Genomic DNA, 15,584 nt, shown 5'->3' with positions numbered 1-15,584 from the left:
CAGGCTTCGCGGGCGGGCGCCCCGCCGTGCCGGACCACTGGCCCGGAGATGGGCGGCGTGGGGCAGGGCGGCCCTGGAGACCCTTCCAGAACACTGGTGTGGATGGCGGGCTGTGGAGTTGGCTTGGAGTCCGTACCCTGGCCCTGGCCGAGGCCTGCACGGCCTCCCTCGGTGTGAGGCCCTGGAGGGCAGCTTCGGCCACAAACAAGGGCAAAAGCTCTGTCCCCTCATCCAGCTCCGGGGTTTGCCGTGGGAGCCCAGAGAGGGGCAGGGCCTGCCCGAAGGCACACAGCACCCACCCAGCGAAGCAAGCCTGCACTCCAGCCCGCCCTCCCCAGGGCCCGGCCGCACTCACCGATGCACACGTTCTCGTCGTCCAGCTCCGCCGAGCCGTTGCGGTAGTAGCCCAGACGGCAGTGCTGGCAGTGCTGGCCACGCGTGTTGTGCTTGCAGCTCACGCAGGTCACCACGTTCAGGAAATCAATGTAGCTGCAGCGGTTGGAGTGGCCGTAACACTCGCAGTCTGGTCCAGCCGGCCGGGAAGAGAAACACCGGGGCTCAGCGAGCATTGTGGGAAACGTAGGCAGGGGGAGGGGAAGGCCTCACCGCAGGGCGTGCAGGGAGGGGGCCTGGAAGGCGCCCCACGCCCCACGGAGCCCATGGCCAGGATGATTAGGTGGGTCATGCAAGGAGACTGGGGTCGTGCTGCTAGACTGTGCCCTCAGACAGCGTCCACACACACGCGCACGCACGCACACACACACCCCACACGGCAGGGCTCCGTGGATGGAGAAGGCATGCATGCGTGCTGGGAATGATGGGGGGCCAGGAGCTTCCTCCCATGCTGCTTTGGAAGTGTTGGAGGAAGGAAATGGCCGTCCTGTCCTTGCAGGCCCCTTTTTCTTTCTTTCCTTCTTTTAGTTCTGAATCCTGGTTCCGAATGCGCTAGGCGAGATCTCTAGCGCTCACTTAGGTCCCCAGTCCCAGGTTCTGGGGTTTGAATTTCAAGCCTCGTGCTCCTACTTCGCTTTTTCACTCCAGGTTGGTGCCCTACCACTTGAGCCAAACTTCCACTTCTGACCTTTTTTGTTTGTTTGTTTTGCTGGTTAACTGAAGATAAGATTTGTTTGCTTGGTTGGCAATCCTCATAGCTCGGCCTCCTGAGTAGCTAGGATTGGAGATGTGAGCCACCAGAACCCAGCTCTTCTAGTCCTTTGTGTTCTCATTCTCTCTTGAGACAAGATCTCCTTGCCTTCTGCCCAGGAGGCAGCAGGGATCACAGGCGTGCTCGACCGCGCCCTTCTGAGCCTTCCACGCCTCTGCTTGCCACCTGCCAGGTTTGGCGGACTCTGACACTCGATGTTCCCCAGCCCTGGCTCTGCTCGTGGCTGCCACAGCCCCATGGCAGGAAGAGCCCCTTCTGCCACGCTGCCCTCCTGCGTGCCGCCCTATACCTCATCCTTGGGCAAACCCTCCCAGTGGCTCTGCAGGTCCCACGACCACTTGGGGGCAAGGATCCCAGGGCTTATGAAGCACCGCAGTGAGGGGGTCACTTTTGGGGTTCCTCCTGAGAGACTCAGTCTCCCACACCACTGAGCAGGAAGGCCAGGAAAAAGGGATGCTGGCCTGCACCACGCCACCTTGCATCTGCCCTCAGGAGACCCCCACCTCCCTCTCCCAGGAGGCGGGTGCTGACCACAGCTCAGGGGGCGGGGTCCTGAGACCCTGGAGACATGTCCATGGGCTGTGGCTGGGCCTCCTGGACCTGGCCTTCACCTCAGCCCTCCAGACGCAGGGAGGAGGCGAGGCGTCCACTACGAGTCACAAAGGGCACCGGTGACTGAGTGTCCCAGATTCTGGGCCAACCAAGAGGAGCCCTGGGCTGCACCTCCCAGGGGAGCTGGGACAGGCTATTTCTGGCAGCCACACTGCCTGCCACCCGGCCCAAGTTGCCTTCTGACTCATACCTGCTCCCAGCTCCCTTGGAGCCGGAAGGCCAGAGGGAAGGGAGGCTCGGTTTCACCTTGACCCAGCTACTCCACGAGGGTTTCCCAAGCTGGCACCGGCCTGTCCTGCACGGGTCTTCTCCAGTGAAAGTGAGGGGCCATGTTGGGAGAGCCGCCCCCACCCAGGGCCTTCCTTACCTTGGAATTCTTCAATGGGCATCACTTCAGGAGATTTGGGCTTGAGCTGGAAAAGTCTGGAGCCCTGGGCAGGGGCCACAGTAACAGTGCCCACAGCTTGGAGAGATGAGAAACAGACTTTTCAATCCCATAGCTCAGCTACTCAGGGCCAAGGCCTGGACCAAGGGGAAAAGCTGAAAAGGTCTCCTGCATGCCCTGGGCCAGCTGGGGCCTGTCTGCTCAAAGCTGAGGCTGGGTGGCCGCTCCAGAGCCAGAACACAGCCCTGCGGTGGGAGCCGCACCCTCGGCCAGCCCTGCCTCCTCCTCACACGGTGTAAGACACCTGCTGGGGATTGAAAACGCTTCAAATCCAGACTCTAAACCTGGCACTAGAGACTTGCTTCTCCCTTGCTGTCTGAAGCCATCTTCCTCCTCCGCTCCGGCTGAGTCCTTGACTGTCCAGGATTGTGACTCTTGGGTGTCAGGCCGAAGTGGGGTGTCTGGACCCTCACAGCTGCAGCACGGCCATGCTTGGGCCCCTCCCTCACTGTGCCGCACTGGCCAGCAGAGGGCGCTCCAAGCCTTGCTCACGGCTCAGAGCCGGAGCTGGGGAGGAACTTGAGGTGCAGGAACTTGAGGTGTGGGATGGGTTGGGCAGGGACAGCCTCCCTTCCTGTCCCCTGTGTGCCCACCTCACTCCCCTTCTCCCTACCCTCACCTCATTCTTGCGGTTCCCCTCCCACCCGGGGTCCCCGCCTATGTCCACCTGTGGCCTCCACTGCAGCGTTCTGGGGCCTCAGGTCTGTGCTAGGTCCTGTCCCCATACCTTCTGCCCGGGAGGACACCAGGGGCCAGCGGGGGCTCTCCCCAAAGGGGGCAGCCAGGGATGGCTTGGTCCACTCTTGGGAGGAAGAAGAGAAGAAGCCAAGTCATGTGAGGGGTGATGGCCCCAAGCCCCATCACCCCGTATGAGCAGCAGCACTATAGAAAGAGAAAGCCATCTACACTGGCCAAGAGATCTGGGTCTTGACCCATTACAGAGGCAGCATCTACGCTACTACAGGAACAGGCGCGGAGGACACAGGTGCTGAAAGGCAGGCCAGAGGGGGCGGGGCTGTGGGCTTCCGACAGCCCTTTCTTGAGTCTGACAGCCCGGACCTCTTCCCACCGGGGCCGAGGGGCAGAGTTGGACCTGCATCTGGGCTCAGACCTCCCTGTGCTGAGTTGCTGAGCGATGCTACAGGTGGTCAACATAGCAGATGTATCAGAAGGCCACCTGTCCAGCCCATCTGGGCACCAGAGGTCCCCCCTGACCGCCGCCTTCCCTTTGATGCCTGGTTTGAGCTCATTCTCATCCGGGACACTGGTAGCAGCCAGCCAGTCCCTCCAAGATGCTGCCTTACATTTGTTTTTCTTCAGACTGACTGGGCATAACGAGCACAGGGCTGCTGGGGACGGTGGCTCATGTCTGTCAGCTACTCAGGAGGCTGAGATCTGAGGATCACAATTTGAAGCCTGCCAGGGCAGAAAAGTCTGTGAGGCTCTTATCTCCAATGAACTGCCCAAAAGCTGGAAGTGGAGCTGTAGCTTAAGTGGTAGTGTTAGCTTTGAGTGTCAAAAAGTCAGGGACAGTGCCTAGACTCTGAGTTTGAGCCCCAGTACTGCACTTTAAAAGAAGAGGAGGAAGAGGAAAGAGAAGAGGAAGAAGGAGAAGAGGAAGAGGGAGGAGGAGGAGGAGAAGGGGGAGGAGGAGGAGGAGGACGAGGGGCGGGGCTGGCAAAGGCAGGCTTTGTGCTGGGTTGAGATTCAAAGGACAGAGCTGGAGGGCTTGGGAGAGGGCTGAGTGCTCCCACTTCTCAAAGGGATTACCCAGAGCGTTGATGGGGAAAGAAAAAAGAAAATCTCCCAGCTAAAAAGTGCCAGAGTCTTCTCAGCAGGGAGTCAGGAGCCTTTGGACTTCAGATTGACATTAATATGGTGTTCAGTGGGGAGAGGAGGCGGCAGGGCCTAATTGGCAAGGGTTTAATTAGCGCTGGGGTAGGAGCAGCCCTGAGGGCATCTTGCTTTGCAGCCTGGCTGACCCCACGGCAGTGCGCATGTCCCCCCCCCCCCCCAGCTGCTGCCTGCCAGACAGCTTGACATTGGCAGAGAGGAGAAACATCTGGACCAGGAGATCAGGGCCCTGATGGACTCTGGCCAAAGAGGCCAAAGCACCTGTTGGAAGGGGCCTGGTTGGGGGGATTCAGGACTGTTCTGACCGTAACAGGCCCTGTCTGCCACTCTGGGGCTTCTGTGGGCCTGACGTAAAGGTGGGGACTATGGGTTGGGGCACTAAGTGGCGGCTGGAGTGACACAGCCCTGTTCCAGCCCCGTCCACGAGTCCCCATCAACCTGGGACCGTGGGTGGCTGCTTCTCTCTTTTCTTTCCTCCCCCAAACATAGCTTTGTGGAGGTATAATCCGCACACTATATAAATCCAGCCACTTCTGCCCGGGCCTCAGCGCCCTTCCTGTGGGGAAAGGAAATTTTAACCTGCGTCTCACAGAGCTGAGTGTGAGGCTCTGACAGCACTTAGCCAGAGCTGGCTCCCACCACGCAGCGCCATCATCATCAAGAATGCACTTCTAGCCAAGCGTGGTGGCTCACCCCTGAAATCCCAGCTACTCAGAGGCTAGGGTCTGAGGATCATAGTTTGAAGCCAGCCGGGGCAGGAAAGTCTGTGAAACTTATCTCCAATTAACCACCCAAAAAGCCAGAATAGGAGCCTGTGGTTCAAGTGGTGGAGCACTAGCTTTGAGCACACAAGCTTAGAGACAGCGCCCAGGTCCTGAGTTCAAGCCCAAGAACCAGCACCAAAAAACAAAAAAAAAAACCCAAAACACAAAAATAAAGGGGCTTCAGCAGCTGCACAGGAGTTGGGGGCCCCTTTGACTGGAGGCTTCTGTAGCTAAGCATCAATGAGGAGCTGCTCACGGGCTGGGGCGGGGGGCTGGGGCTGAGGCTGCTTGGATGAACCACGGAGGCAGGTGCACGTGGGGAGACAGGGCCCCGTCTTTGGTGGAGTGAGGGTGGCCTCGCTGTCACAGTAAGCGCCCCCCTGGGGCGGAGGACCATGGGGTCGGACGTCTTGAACTGACGATGCTGTCTGGATCTTGTGGCTGGGGCTGGGTGGCAGGTTGGCCGGGGAGGTCTGGAGGCCCCCTCTGCCTGGGATCTTGTACCTCTAGGGTTCTAGCATTTTCTACTCTAAGAAGCAAGCACCTAGGGTCCTCAGGCTTGAGGAAGGCCGGGACTCCAGCTAGAGGCAGCCAAAGGAGGCTCTGGTACCCACCTGTGGGCTGGGGGCTGGGGGGGACTGGGGGGGCTGGGGAAGTGGACGTGGGAGGGGTGGGAGAGGTGGAGCCCCTGCCCGGGGCCTCAGTGACCGCGGGGGCTTGGGGCGCAGGCTCCTTCTGGGCCTTGCCGATGCCTGGCAAGAGAAAAGCAAGAGTGATGGAGGAAGTTCTGAGACTGACCAGCTTCACAAGCCAGGGCCCTGCCAGCCCAGCATCCTTCTAGCACCTTCTCTGCCCGCTGGAGTGGGAGGGGCAGGGCGGACACCCTGTCCTGAGAGCTGAGCTGGACAGCCAGAGCACAGGACGGGGCCTGGGCTCCTCCTGCCCAGGCGGGGAGGGGATGCTGTCTACCCAGGGGTCAAAGGGCAACTCCTCCCCCCATTGAGGCCACGCCCACTTTCCAAAGCAGGACCCAAGGAAGCTCCTGAGGATGGAGGGGTGTCACACACAGAGGGGGGCTGGAGGGAGCCGCGGAGGGGGTGTCTGAGGGGACTGCGGGGCATCCGGCCCCTCTCTCCATTTCCAGAACATGCAGCGCCCCGTGGCCGCGTGGCCCTGTACTTACTGCCGAAGGCCGAGCCCACAGCAGCGCCTGCGGGGAGACAAGAGGGTCACAGAGCTGAGGAGGCGCCCCGGCCGGGTGGAGGGGGCAGGGCGGGTGCTGAGGGGTCCCCTGGGGAAGGGGATGGGGGGAGGGCCTGAGCACCTGCTGCCCCCCCCCCGCGCTCACCACCTCTGAAAGGCAGGACCCCTAGTAGCCCACAGACCAGATGGGGAAACTGAGGCTGGGAACTGCTAAGCAGCGCTTCTGGTGGAATCTCAGAATTCGGGGCGTCTGGGCAGGTCAGGGAGCGGCTCCCCTCGAGGAAGGGGAAGACAACCACGCCCGCAGCTGCTGAGCGAGGCTTCCTGCGCCAGCCACACGGGGACGCCGGTGGCCGCAGCGCTGTGGTCTGGGAACCCACGCGGGACGGGCCCAGGAGTGGACGGGCGGGCCCCGGGAATGAAGGAGGCCAGGGGTGAGCGCTGCCCGTGGGGCTGGCGGCGGCCTGTGTGGAAGTCCTGACAAAGGACAGGAGGTAGCAGCCGTGGGGTGCGTGGCCCCGGGCCCCTCCGGCGTGGCATGGGCTGTGGCCGGGGAGGAGAGCTGCCTGGCGCTCCTTGCCACACCCACATCTGGGCAGCCTATGTGGTATGGGGTCCCCCAGGGTGGGGCCGAGCAGCTGGGCCCTGCGGACAACGTGGGGACCCCCCAGTGCGAGGGTCCCGTCCTGAGAGCCCCAGCACACCTAGGGGCGCGGACACGGGGACCTGGGGTGGGGGTGTGTGTGATGAGCTGGGGGCTCTGCTCCCGGACACCCAGGGAGGGCAGGCCCTGGGCAGAGGCTGGCGGGACAGGTGAGGTGAAGCCCCCCGGGGCCTCCGCGGCTCGGCCTGTGGCTCTGGGCTCAGGATGTGGCCTTGACCCCCAGCGCTGGCCTGGCACCAGGAAGGTGCTGGTCTGGCTGGGAGCTGGCGGGGGGCTGGGGCCCCCCGAAGCTGGAGGACTAAGCACAGGTCATGCCGGCGCAGCCTCAAGCCACAGACAGGTGTGAGAGCCAGGATTCCCGGAACAGCGAGCACCCCAGGGCCGACGGCGTTCACGGTGCAGACACGCGTGGGCAGAGCCACGTGGGCTCCCCGGCAGGGCCCCGGGCTGGGCTGACAGCAGGCGCCAGGGCCTCAGGGCAGAGCCTCTGAAAATCGGGGTCCCACCCCAGTCCCAGAGGCAGGCTGAGGGCCGGGGAGGGGAACGGGCTGCACCCGGCACCCGAGACACGCTGTGACCACCCCACAGCCGCGTCCCTGCAGCTCGGAGCTCTGCGGAGCGCAGGGGACTGCAGCGACGTCTGACAGATGTGTGTGCGCATGCGTGCCTGCTGGTGTGTGCGCACTTTGTATATACATGCATGGGCGTGCGTGCATGTGTATGTCCACGTGTTGCATGTGTCAGCACAACCCCAGCTCTTGGGCTCTGGGGGGCGGGGCGTGTGTGTGTACACCCAGGCTTGGGCGGGGCGTGTGTACGCACAGCCTGGGGGCGGGGCGTGTGTACGCACTGGTGCTGTGGGCGAGGCGTGTGCACGCACAGGCTGGGGGCGGGGCGTGTGTACGCACAGGCGCTGTGGGCGGGGCGTGCGCACGCACAGGCGCTGGGGGCGGGGCGTGTGTACGCACAGGCGCCGTGGGTGGGGCGTGTGTACACACAGGCGCTGTGGGTGGGGCGTGTGTACGCACAGGTGCCGTGGGTGGGGCGTGTGTACACACAGGCGCTGTGGGTGGGGCGTGTGTACGCACAGGCGCTGTGGGCGGGGCGTGTGTACGCAAGGCGCTGTGGGCGGGGCGTGTGTACGCACAGGCGCTGTGGGTGGGGCGTGTGTACGCACAGGTGCCGTGGGTGGGGCGTGTGTACACACAGGCGCTGTGGGCGGGGCGTGCACACGCACAGGCTTGGGCGGGGAATGTGTACACACAGGCGCCGTGGGCGGGGCGTGCACACGCACAGGCTTGGGCGGGGAATGTGTACGCACAGGCGCTGTGGGCGGGGCGTGTGTACGCACAGGCGCTGGGGGCGGGGCGTGCGCACGCACAGGCGCTGGGGGCGGGGCGTGTGTACGTACAGGCGTTGGGCGAGCCGTGCGGCAACGGCAGGTAGGAGCCGGCGCGCCAGGCCCGCGTGCGGAAGTTCTTCTTGCACTTGCCGCAGTCCGGGCCGGTGGTATTGTGCTCGCACTCGCACTGCAGGCTGCCCTCGCGCACCGAGCACAGGTTGGCGTGCAGGTTGCACTTGCACCTGGGGAGATGCAGAGGTGGAGGTCAGCGGGTTCCCGGGCAGCCCGCCCGGCCCCTGGACAAGGCGAGCCCACAGGACAGAGCCACGCACTCCCGGGCCCGTCAGGCCGCCGCCCAACCCGGACTCATCAACTCCTCCCCACTGCCCCGGCCACGGGGGTGCCGGGCCGAGGGGTCCTCCCACCGCAGGCCCCAGGATTCCCTGCGGCCCGCCCTGCACGCTCCCACGACGGCTCCTGGGACCTCCTCATCCTCAACGCGGTGCTTGGATGTGTGCATGTGCGTGCATACGTGCGCGTGCATGTGTGCAGTGCATTGCGTGCGCACGTGTGTGTGCGTGCGCCGGTCTTGGGGCCAGCGCCGTCTCTTAGCCTTTCTGCTCAAGGCTGGCCCCTCCCCACTTGAGCCACGGCTCTACTGGGTTTGGCTGGTGACTTGGATGCAGGTTTTGCAGACTTTCTTGCCCAGTAGGCTTCCTGCCTGGATCCTCGAGTGCCCGGATTACAGGCCCGCGCCCCCCTTGGCTCCGATCACCTCGGCGGGAGCCTGAGGTTGGCTGAGGCCTCTAAGGAGCCAGGCCCAGCCAGGCCCGCGCCCCACCCCCGGGGGCGAGCCCCACCACGGAACCGGGCCTGGGTTCAATACCTAACACGAGGAATGTGTGTGACGATTCTTAAAAGGTCGTCGTTTTAGCCAGACATCGGTGGTCATGCCGGTAATCATAGCTATTAGGAGACTGAGACCAGGAGGATCACAGTTCGAAGCTAGCCTGGGCAGTAGTCTGCCAGACTCGATCTCCCAATGAACAAGCCAAATGCAGGACCGGAGGGTATGGGTCAAGTAGTACAGCACCAGCTGTGGAGCAAGAAAGCTGAACAAGGACACAAGGCCTGGAGCTGAAGCCCTGGCACTGGCATGCATGCATGTGCACGCACACACACACACGTGCATGCACACACACACCTGGGTCCTTTAAAGTTCCACAGAATGGAGTTATCTGACACCTGGACATGCTTGGAGATTGGGTGGAAGGGCTGGGCCACAGGCCCAGGGCTGGAGGAGAGGAGATCCTCGAGTCCAGTCACAGAGGGACGAGCCCTCTGCATTCTGATGTGGGAAGATTTCCAAGGTATACTGTCAATATTTGGAAACAGCAAATTGCACACTGATGTGCTCTGTAAAAATTGTATTTTTATTAAAATATGCAAGGAAAAACATGCACAGGGCGCCTGTTGAGTGGCAAGTTCTGAGCTGGGGACAGAGTAAAATGATCTGAGAAGCTGGTGGGGTAGGGTCTAACAGGGAGATAATGAAGAATTAGTATGGGTGCTGGGAAGGAAGAGATGGTTCCAGTACGAGGGACTTTTTATTTTTGGTTATGGGACTTGAACTCGGCCTGGGCGCTGTCCCTCAGCTCCTTCCCTTCAAGGCTAGCACTCTACCACTTGAGCCACAGTGCCACTTCCAGTTTTCTGAGTGGTTTATTGGCGATCAGAGTCTCATGGACTTTCCTGCACAGACACTTTGAACTGTGATCCTCAGATCTCAGCCTCTGAGTAGCTAGGATTATAAGCATGAGCCACCTGCACCTGGCCAGGGACTTTTTGTTAAAGCAATATTGGAACTTGAAATCGGGGCCTATTCTCAGCCTTTTTGCTCACACTTGAGCCATGCCTCCAGCCTGGCTTTTTGCTGGTTATTTTAGAGATGAGTCCTATAGATTTGTCTGCCACGACTGGCTTTGAACTGTGATCCTCAGCCTTCTGAGTAGCTAGGATCACAAGCATGAGCCACCGGTGCCAGCTTTTTTGTACTGGCTAATGTGTGTGTGTGTGTGTGTGTGTGTGTACTGGGGCTTGAATTCAGGGCTTGAGCACTGTCCCTTAGCTAGTGCTCTACCACTTGAGCCATAGCTCCACTTCTGGCTTTTTGCTGGCCAATTGGAGGTTAAGAGTCTCACAGACTTTCCAGTCCAAGCTAGACCAAAGAAGAGATTGGGGAGAGGCCTGGGGCGGGGGAGGGTTCCTGGAGTGGGAAGGGTCCGGAATAGAGGGGCCTGGGGTGGGTAGGGGCTGGACGGGGCTTGGGGCAGGGCGGGGCCTCGGGTGGGCGTGCTGTCTTGGCGCCAGGCACACCTGGGATGTGGCATTGTCCCTCAGGGCTCCCTTCATCACTAAGATGGTTTTTGGGAGCTGAGGACATGGCCGTGTGGGCGCTTGCCTGGATCCCAGACCCTGGCTCCCACATGGAGGGGGATGTTCCTGAGTGTGTAGCAGCATGTCTTCCCTGGTGTTTGGTGCTCCCACATCTGGCCCCCCAGATCCTCCCAGGCAGACCTCTCAAGGTCATACTGGGTGCAGCCATCCAGGGTGACAAAGTCTGGTGTCCCAGCACCACCTCTACCACAATGTGCTGTGGACCTACTGCGTGCTGTGGACCTACTGCGTGCTGTGGACCTACTGCGTGCTGTGGACCTACTGCGTGCTGTGGACCTACTGTGTGATATAGACCTACTGTGTGCTGTGGACCTACTACGTGCTGTGGACCTACTGCGTGCTGTGGACCTACTGCGTGCTGTGGAAGGCACGGAGGGGGATGGACAGGCATGAGCTGGCACTGGGGCTCCTCCTCCTGAGGATGCTGCCCCCCCCTTTGCCAGCATAGGATGCTCTCCAAATCACCACACTATGGCCTCCACCCAGCCTGTTCCATAACAACAACCAGATTCACAGTAAGTGCACATTTGTCCTCTGAAGGTTCTGATAAGTCCTGCAGGGAAGAAACGCATATGACAGAAGCTGGTTTTTAAATGCATTTGACCTCAGAAGGGTATTTTTTCTTTCTGAATTTCTATTTAACACCCCACTGAGGGAGCTGGAGAGGAACACGTCGGGTATACGAAGCTGGGGATGCACCCCACTGCCCGCCCAAGGAAGGAGTATTTTTAGCTGTCAGCCCCATAGCAAGAAGCTTGCTGTGCGCTCAGGGCACACACACTGACCTTGGCTGCTTACAGATCATGGGGGTGGGGGAGTAGCGAGTCCGAGCAGCAGATTGCAGCACGGATGACTGGGAGGGGGGCTGTCAGCGCTGGCCTGGCCTGGACAGCAGAGGTGGGGTGCAGCCCGCCCAGGCCAGGTGGCCAGTCAGCCCTGACCCCTTCCAGATGTCCCTCCCTGCCCTGGCTCTGCTCAGGCCCCATCTGGCCTGGCCCTCCCCTATCTCGCCTCCTGGGGGGCCTTGAGAGGAATCCTGGCCTCACCCTGGTCTTCACAGAGGGAGGGGCTGAGCTGCTTGGTGGGCTGGGAAGCCTCTCCCAGGCAGGTGCTTCACACTTCCCAACTCGAGTGTGTGTGTGTGTGTGTGTGTGTGTGCTCTCTTTCCAGACCTCTGCCTAGCACGTGCTCTGACCTTTCTGGCCTCCGGATCTTTGCACATGCCAGTTCCTCTGTGAGGCTCTCCTAAAGCTCCTAAAGGCAAATGTCACTTTTTTTTGTACTGGAATTTGAGCTCAGAGCCTCGCACTTGCCAGTCAAGCACTCTGACTGTAGAGCCACTATCAGATGGGGAAACTGAGTCCTTGGAAGGATTGCCTGAGGTCCATAGAGGGAGAGACCAGGTGCCCTCCTGGTGGCAGGTCTGGCCCAGGCCTGTGGGTGGGGCTTCAGCAGCTGGCTCCGCCCCCACCAGCTGCTGGGGTCTTAGCGACCTGTCAGAGGCTCTGGGCGGTAATCCTGCTTAAGCCCAAGGCCTCCTGGAAGGCGGGTGGGGGAGGTGCGCCGGTGGTGGGCTGGGGGACAAAGGCCCAGCACACAGCGGGTGCCACGCGGCTGTGGGGCTAATCCTGATTATCTTTCCTGGGCATGGGCGGTGCTGGCCCTGTCCATCTGTCTCACGGGCCTGGCACACACTGACTCTCTGTGTGTGTCCTTATCACAGCCCCTGACCTTCCCTTGGCCTCAGTTTCCCCACCTGCGTGGCACAGCCCACGCAGGTACTGGGAAGATCCGCAGGGCCACGTCTACCAAGTGAGGAAACCTCCGTGTGGCTTCCTGTGCTGGCGCACTGAGCTCTGACGCTGAATCTGAGACCCACCAGGCTCACCAGGAAACCCGACTGCTGCCCTGTGCAAAGATCCCAGCGCTTCACAGTGCTGAAAACCTACTGCTCCCAGGCACAGAGAGATCAAGGAAGCTGCCCAAGACCACACAGCAAACCCCACCGGAGGAAGCATCTCTAGAAGGACAAAAACCTCGTCAGTATATCGCTGGCCAGACAGGAGCTTCCAGAAAGGACAACCTTCCTCAATCCCCAGACACCGAGGCCTCTCCCTTCCTCCCACACAGGAGACCTTCCATAATTCCCAGCCCCACCCCCATGCCAGAAGGCGGGGTGTGTGTGTGTGTGTGTGTGAAGTAAATGCAATGAATAAGCAAGCATGTATAAATAATTCACTGGCTCCCCAGGGACGGAGGGGGCTGCACCGTCAACAGAAGCCCTCGCTACCCACAAGGCCGAGCGCCTCTGGGTCACAGGTGGAGGGAGAGGCTGCCAGGCCAGGCCTCAGCCCCAGGCAGCTCTGAGGGAAGGGTCCCCTCGCTGTGTGCCCCCCATGCTGGTCCGGGCCTGCGTGGAGACTCAGGGTCCGGGTGGCTCAGTCCTCAGTCCCCCTCCCTCAGTCCTGCATCCATGGGATTGGTTTTCTCAAGGCACTGCTCGCTAAAGACCTTGAGAACCAGAAGGCTCACCAGAAAACCGGGGCCGGCCGCCCGACCCCGCCAGCCGTGGGCTCATCCATCAGAAAGCATCACTGAATCCTGAAGGGACATCACCAGCCTTGGGGCCTGCCCTGTGCCCGGCCACTCCCGCCCCCGGGACCTGCCCCCTCCTCCCTGCGGAATTCCGGGGTCCTAGCTTCAGACAGCAGCAGGAGGATTCACTGGGGACAGCGTGTGTGTCTGTGCGCACACGCGCACACGTGTGCATACACACACACAGAGCGCTGACTCTGCCCCTGCTCAGGACTGGGGAGGTGGCCTTCAACCATCCTTTCTCGGCCTCAGACAGTCTCCAGTCCTAAAAGGGACAGGAACCAGATCCTAGAGTCCACCCTTGCCACTCAGAGTCTCCCCCGGCTTGCCTTTCCCCCCCCCACTGCTAGCACATGTCTTCGGAGGGGAGGCAGGAGGAAGAGGAAGGGGGGAAGGGAGGGTAAGGAGGGTGGGAGAGGGGAGTTCCCCCAGCCTTGCTGACACGCTGCCCCTGCAGCTGCTGAAGCTGCCCGGCTGGCCTCCAGGTCTCCGCATGCAGGGACCGTCCATCTACCCCCTGTCTTTATGACCACCACACTTAGCTGCAGGCTGGGTGTGGTGTGTGTACCTGTAGCTCCAGCTAGTTGGGAGGCTGAAGTAGAACCATCTGAGCCCTGGAGTTCAAGGCTAGCCTTGAGACCTCCATCTTTCCTTCTTTTCTTTCCATCCTTTCTTTTCTCCCCCCCTCCCCCTCTCTCTGTCATGGGGCTTGAACTCTGGGCCTGGGCGCTGTCCCTCAGCTCTTCAGCTCAAGGTGAGTGTTCTACCACTTGAGCCACAGCACCAGTTCCAGTTTTCTGAGTGGTTTATTGGAGATAAGAGGCTCATGGACTTTCCTGCCCAGGCTGTCTTTGAACAGTGATCCTTAGATCTCAGCCTCCTGAGTAGCTAGAATGACAAGCGTGAGCCACCAGCACCCAGCTGAGACCTCCATCTGTAATCATAGCTGCTTGGGATTAAACACGAGTAATCCTAGCTACTTGGGAGGCAGAGATCTGGAGGATCACTTTTCCAGGCGAGCTAGGACACAAAAATTGAGACGCCATCTCAACCCATTTACCATGGCTGAGCAGGGTTCCCAGCAGCAAGCAGGAGGGCGGCTGTGTGGGTGGGGGTGCGGTGAGGGCAGTCAAGACTCTGAAAAATAAGGGTTGTAGAAAGGGCTGGGCCCGGCCCCAGTGGTAGAGAATGAGTCTAGACAAACGAGGAATGCTGCGTGAGCACAGGCAGGCCCAGGAGACTCGGTGCTGTCTGCCTGGGACTCACACCTGAGCCTGCACCTGCGGCCCGCCCCCTCCCAACCACCACGTGGCCCAGACCCATCTCCTCCTGACCTCTGACCCCGGGGGGCCTGGCCCGGGACACCCCCACTCCCCTTCTGGAAGCCCCGTCCTCCCCCGGCCCTGCCTGGGCACAGGCCGCAGGCGGCGGACCGTCTGCTCGTCTAAGATATTCCTTTTTCTGGACTTGGCATGTCCCTAATGAGCCCCGGGAGACGGCCGCTGTCCCCGCCGGTGCCAGGCCCGCTGCAGACACGCTGCGTCCTCAGGAAGTGTGGCAGGACCGGTTGGGGGGCTGACAGCCACACCAAGGACTTTGGAGATGACACCAGCCCGTGCCAGACCCCCACGCGCTGCCCGGCGGGGAGGGCACGGCGTGCCCGGGAGCAGCAGCGCGGGCGCCATCTGGATGCAGGCCTGGCACCGTCAAGCCCCGAAAATCGTGAGCTGGGCGTCCCCTCCTCCTGGAGGGGGGGAGGTCTGGAATGTGGGTCAGCCAGGGACTGGTGACGTCACCCCATCCCCGGAGGGAAGGGCCAGGCTGCAGGGAGCCCGGGCAGAGGAGGGGCACTGTGGAGGAGGGGCACTGTGGGGCCAGGCGGGGTGGAGGGGGGTCCCCCAAAGGCCCAGCCCCACTGGGACTTGCAGCACCGCTCCACAATGGGAAGCAGGGCTGGGCTGGCCAGGCACTGGCAGAGCAGCTCCCTTCGTAGCCTGGGGTTCTCAGGAACGGCTCCACCGCCTGCCCAACCCTCCACCAAGCGGCCATCTGTCCGTAGGGAGGACCGAGGAGGCGCTGAGGCCGCAGCCCAGTGACACCTTGGAGAGGAACGCCAGGAGCAGACACTGTTTTATTTTAGCGATGGTCCTGGGGCCTGGGTGCTGTTCCTGAGCTCTGTTCTCGAGGCTGGTACTCTGCCACTTGAGCCACAGCTCTGTTTCCAGTTTTGTTTTGTCCTGGTTAACTGGAGATAAGTCTACGGACTTTCCTGCTGGGGCTGGCTTCCAACGGTGATCCTCAGACCTCAGCCTCTGGAGCGGCTGGGAGGACAGGTGTGAGCCACGGCGCCCGCTTTAAAGGGACTGCCGTGCAGAGGCCGTCTGCCTCTTGCAGGCAGAGCGCTCACACTTATGAGAAGACTCTTTTTTAGGGGACACTCCCGGCTGGAAAGCCACCCCAAGTGCTGTGCTGGCACACGGAGG

At 61.4% G+C, this 15,584-nt stretch overlaps 2 protein-coding genes across 2 annotated transcripts in view; both read right to left on the bottom strand.

The window, feature by feature from the left end:
- Positions 1-2,469, bottom strand: part of LOC105989287 (netrin-G2-like) — a 3,115-nt gene extending 646 nt beyond the window's left edge. The window contains exons 1-2 of the mRNA XM_013021246.1: positions 2,145-2,469; positions 356-523 (exon numbers count right to left, since the gene is read on the bottom strand). Coding sequence (XP_012876700.1) covers positions 356-523; positions 2,145-2,166 — 190 coding nt within the window. The 5' untranslated portion in view covers positions 2,167-2,469. The remainder of the gene's footprint in view (positions 1-355; positions 524-2,144) is intronic.
- Positions 2,470-5,164: 2,695 nt separating this feature from the next.
- Positions 5,165-15,584, bottom strand: part of Ntng2 (netrin G2) — a 59,708-nt gene continuing 49,288 nt past the window's right edge. Inside the window, exons 3-5 of the mRNA XM_013021245.1 lie at positions 8,119-8,291; positions 6,024-6,050; positions 5,165-5,592 (exon numbers count right to left, since the gene is read on the bottom strand). Coding sequence (XP_012876699.1) covers positions 5,204-5,592; positions 6,024-6,050; positions 8,119-8,291 — 589 coding nt within the window. The 3' untranslated portion in view covers positions 5,165-5,203. The remainder of the gene's footprint in view (positions 5,593-6,023; positions 6,051-8,118; positions 8,292-15,584) is intronic.

Source organism: Dipodomys ordii, unplaced genomic scaffold (assembly GCF_000151885.1).
Source record: "Dipodomys ordii isolate 6190 unplaced genomic scaffold, Dord_2.0 Scaffold55, whole genome shotgun sequence".
Taxonomy (NCBI): Eukaryota; Metazoa; Chordata; class Mammalia; order Rodentia; family Heteromyidae; genus Dipodomys; species Dipodomys ordii.
Note: the sequence above shows the minus strand (reverse complement) of the source record. Positions and strands in the feature narration are given on the sequence as shown.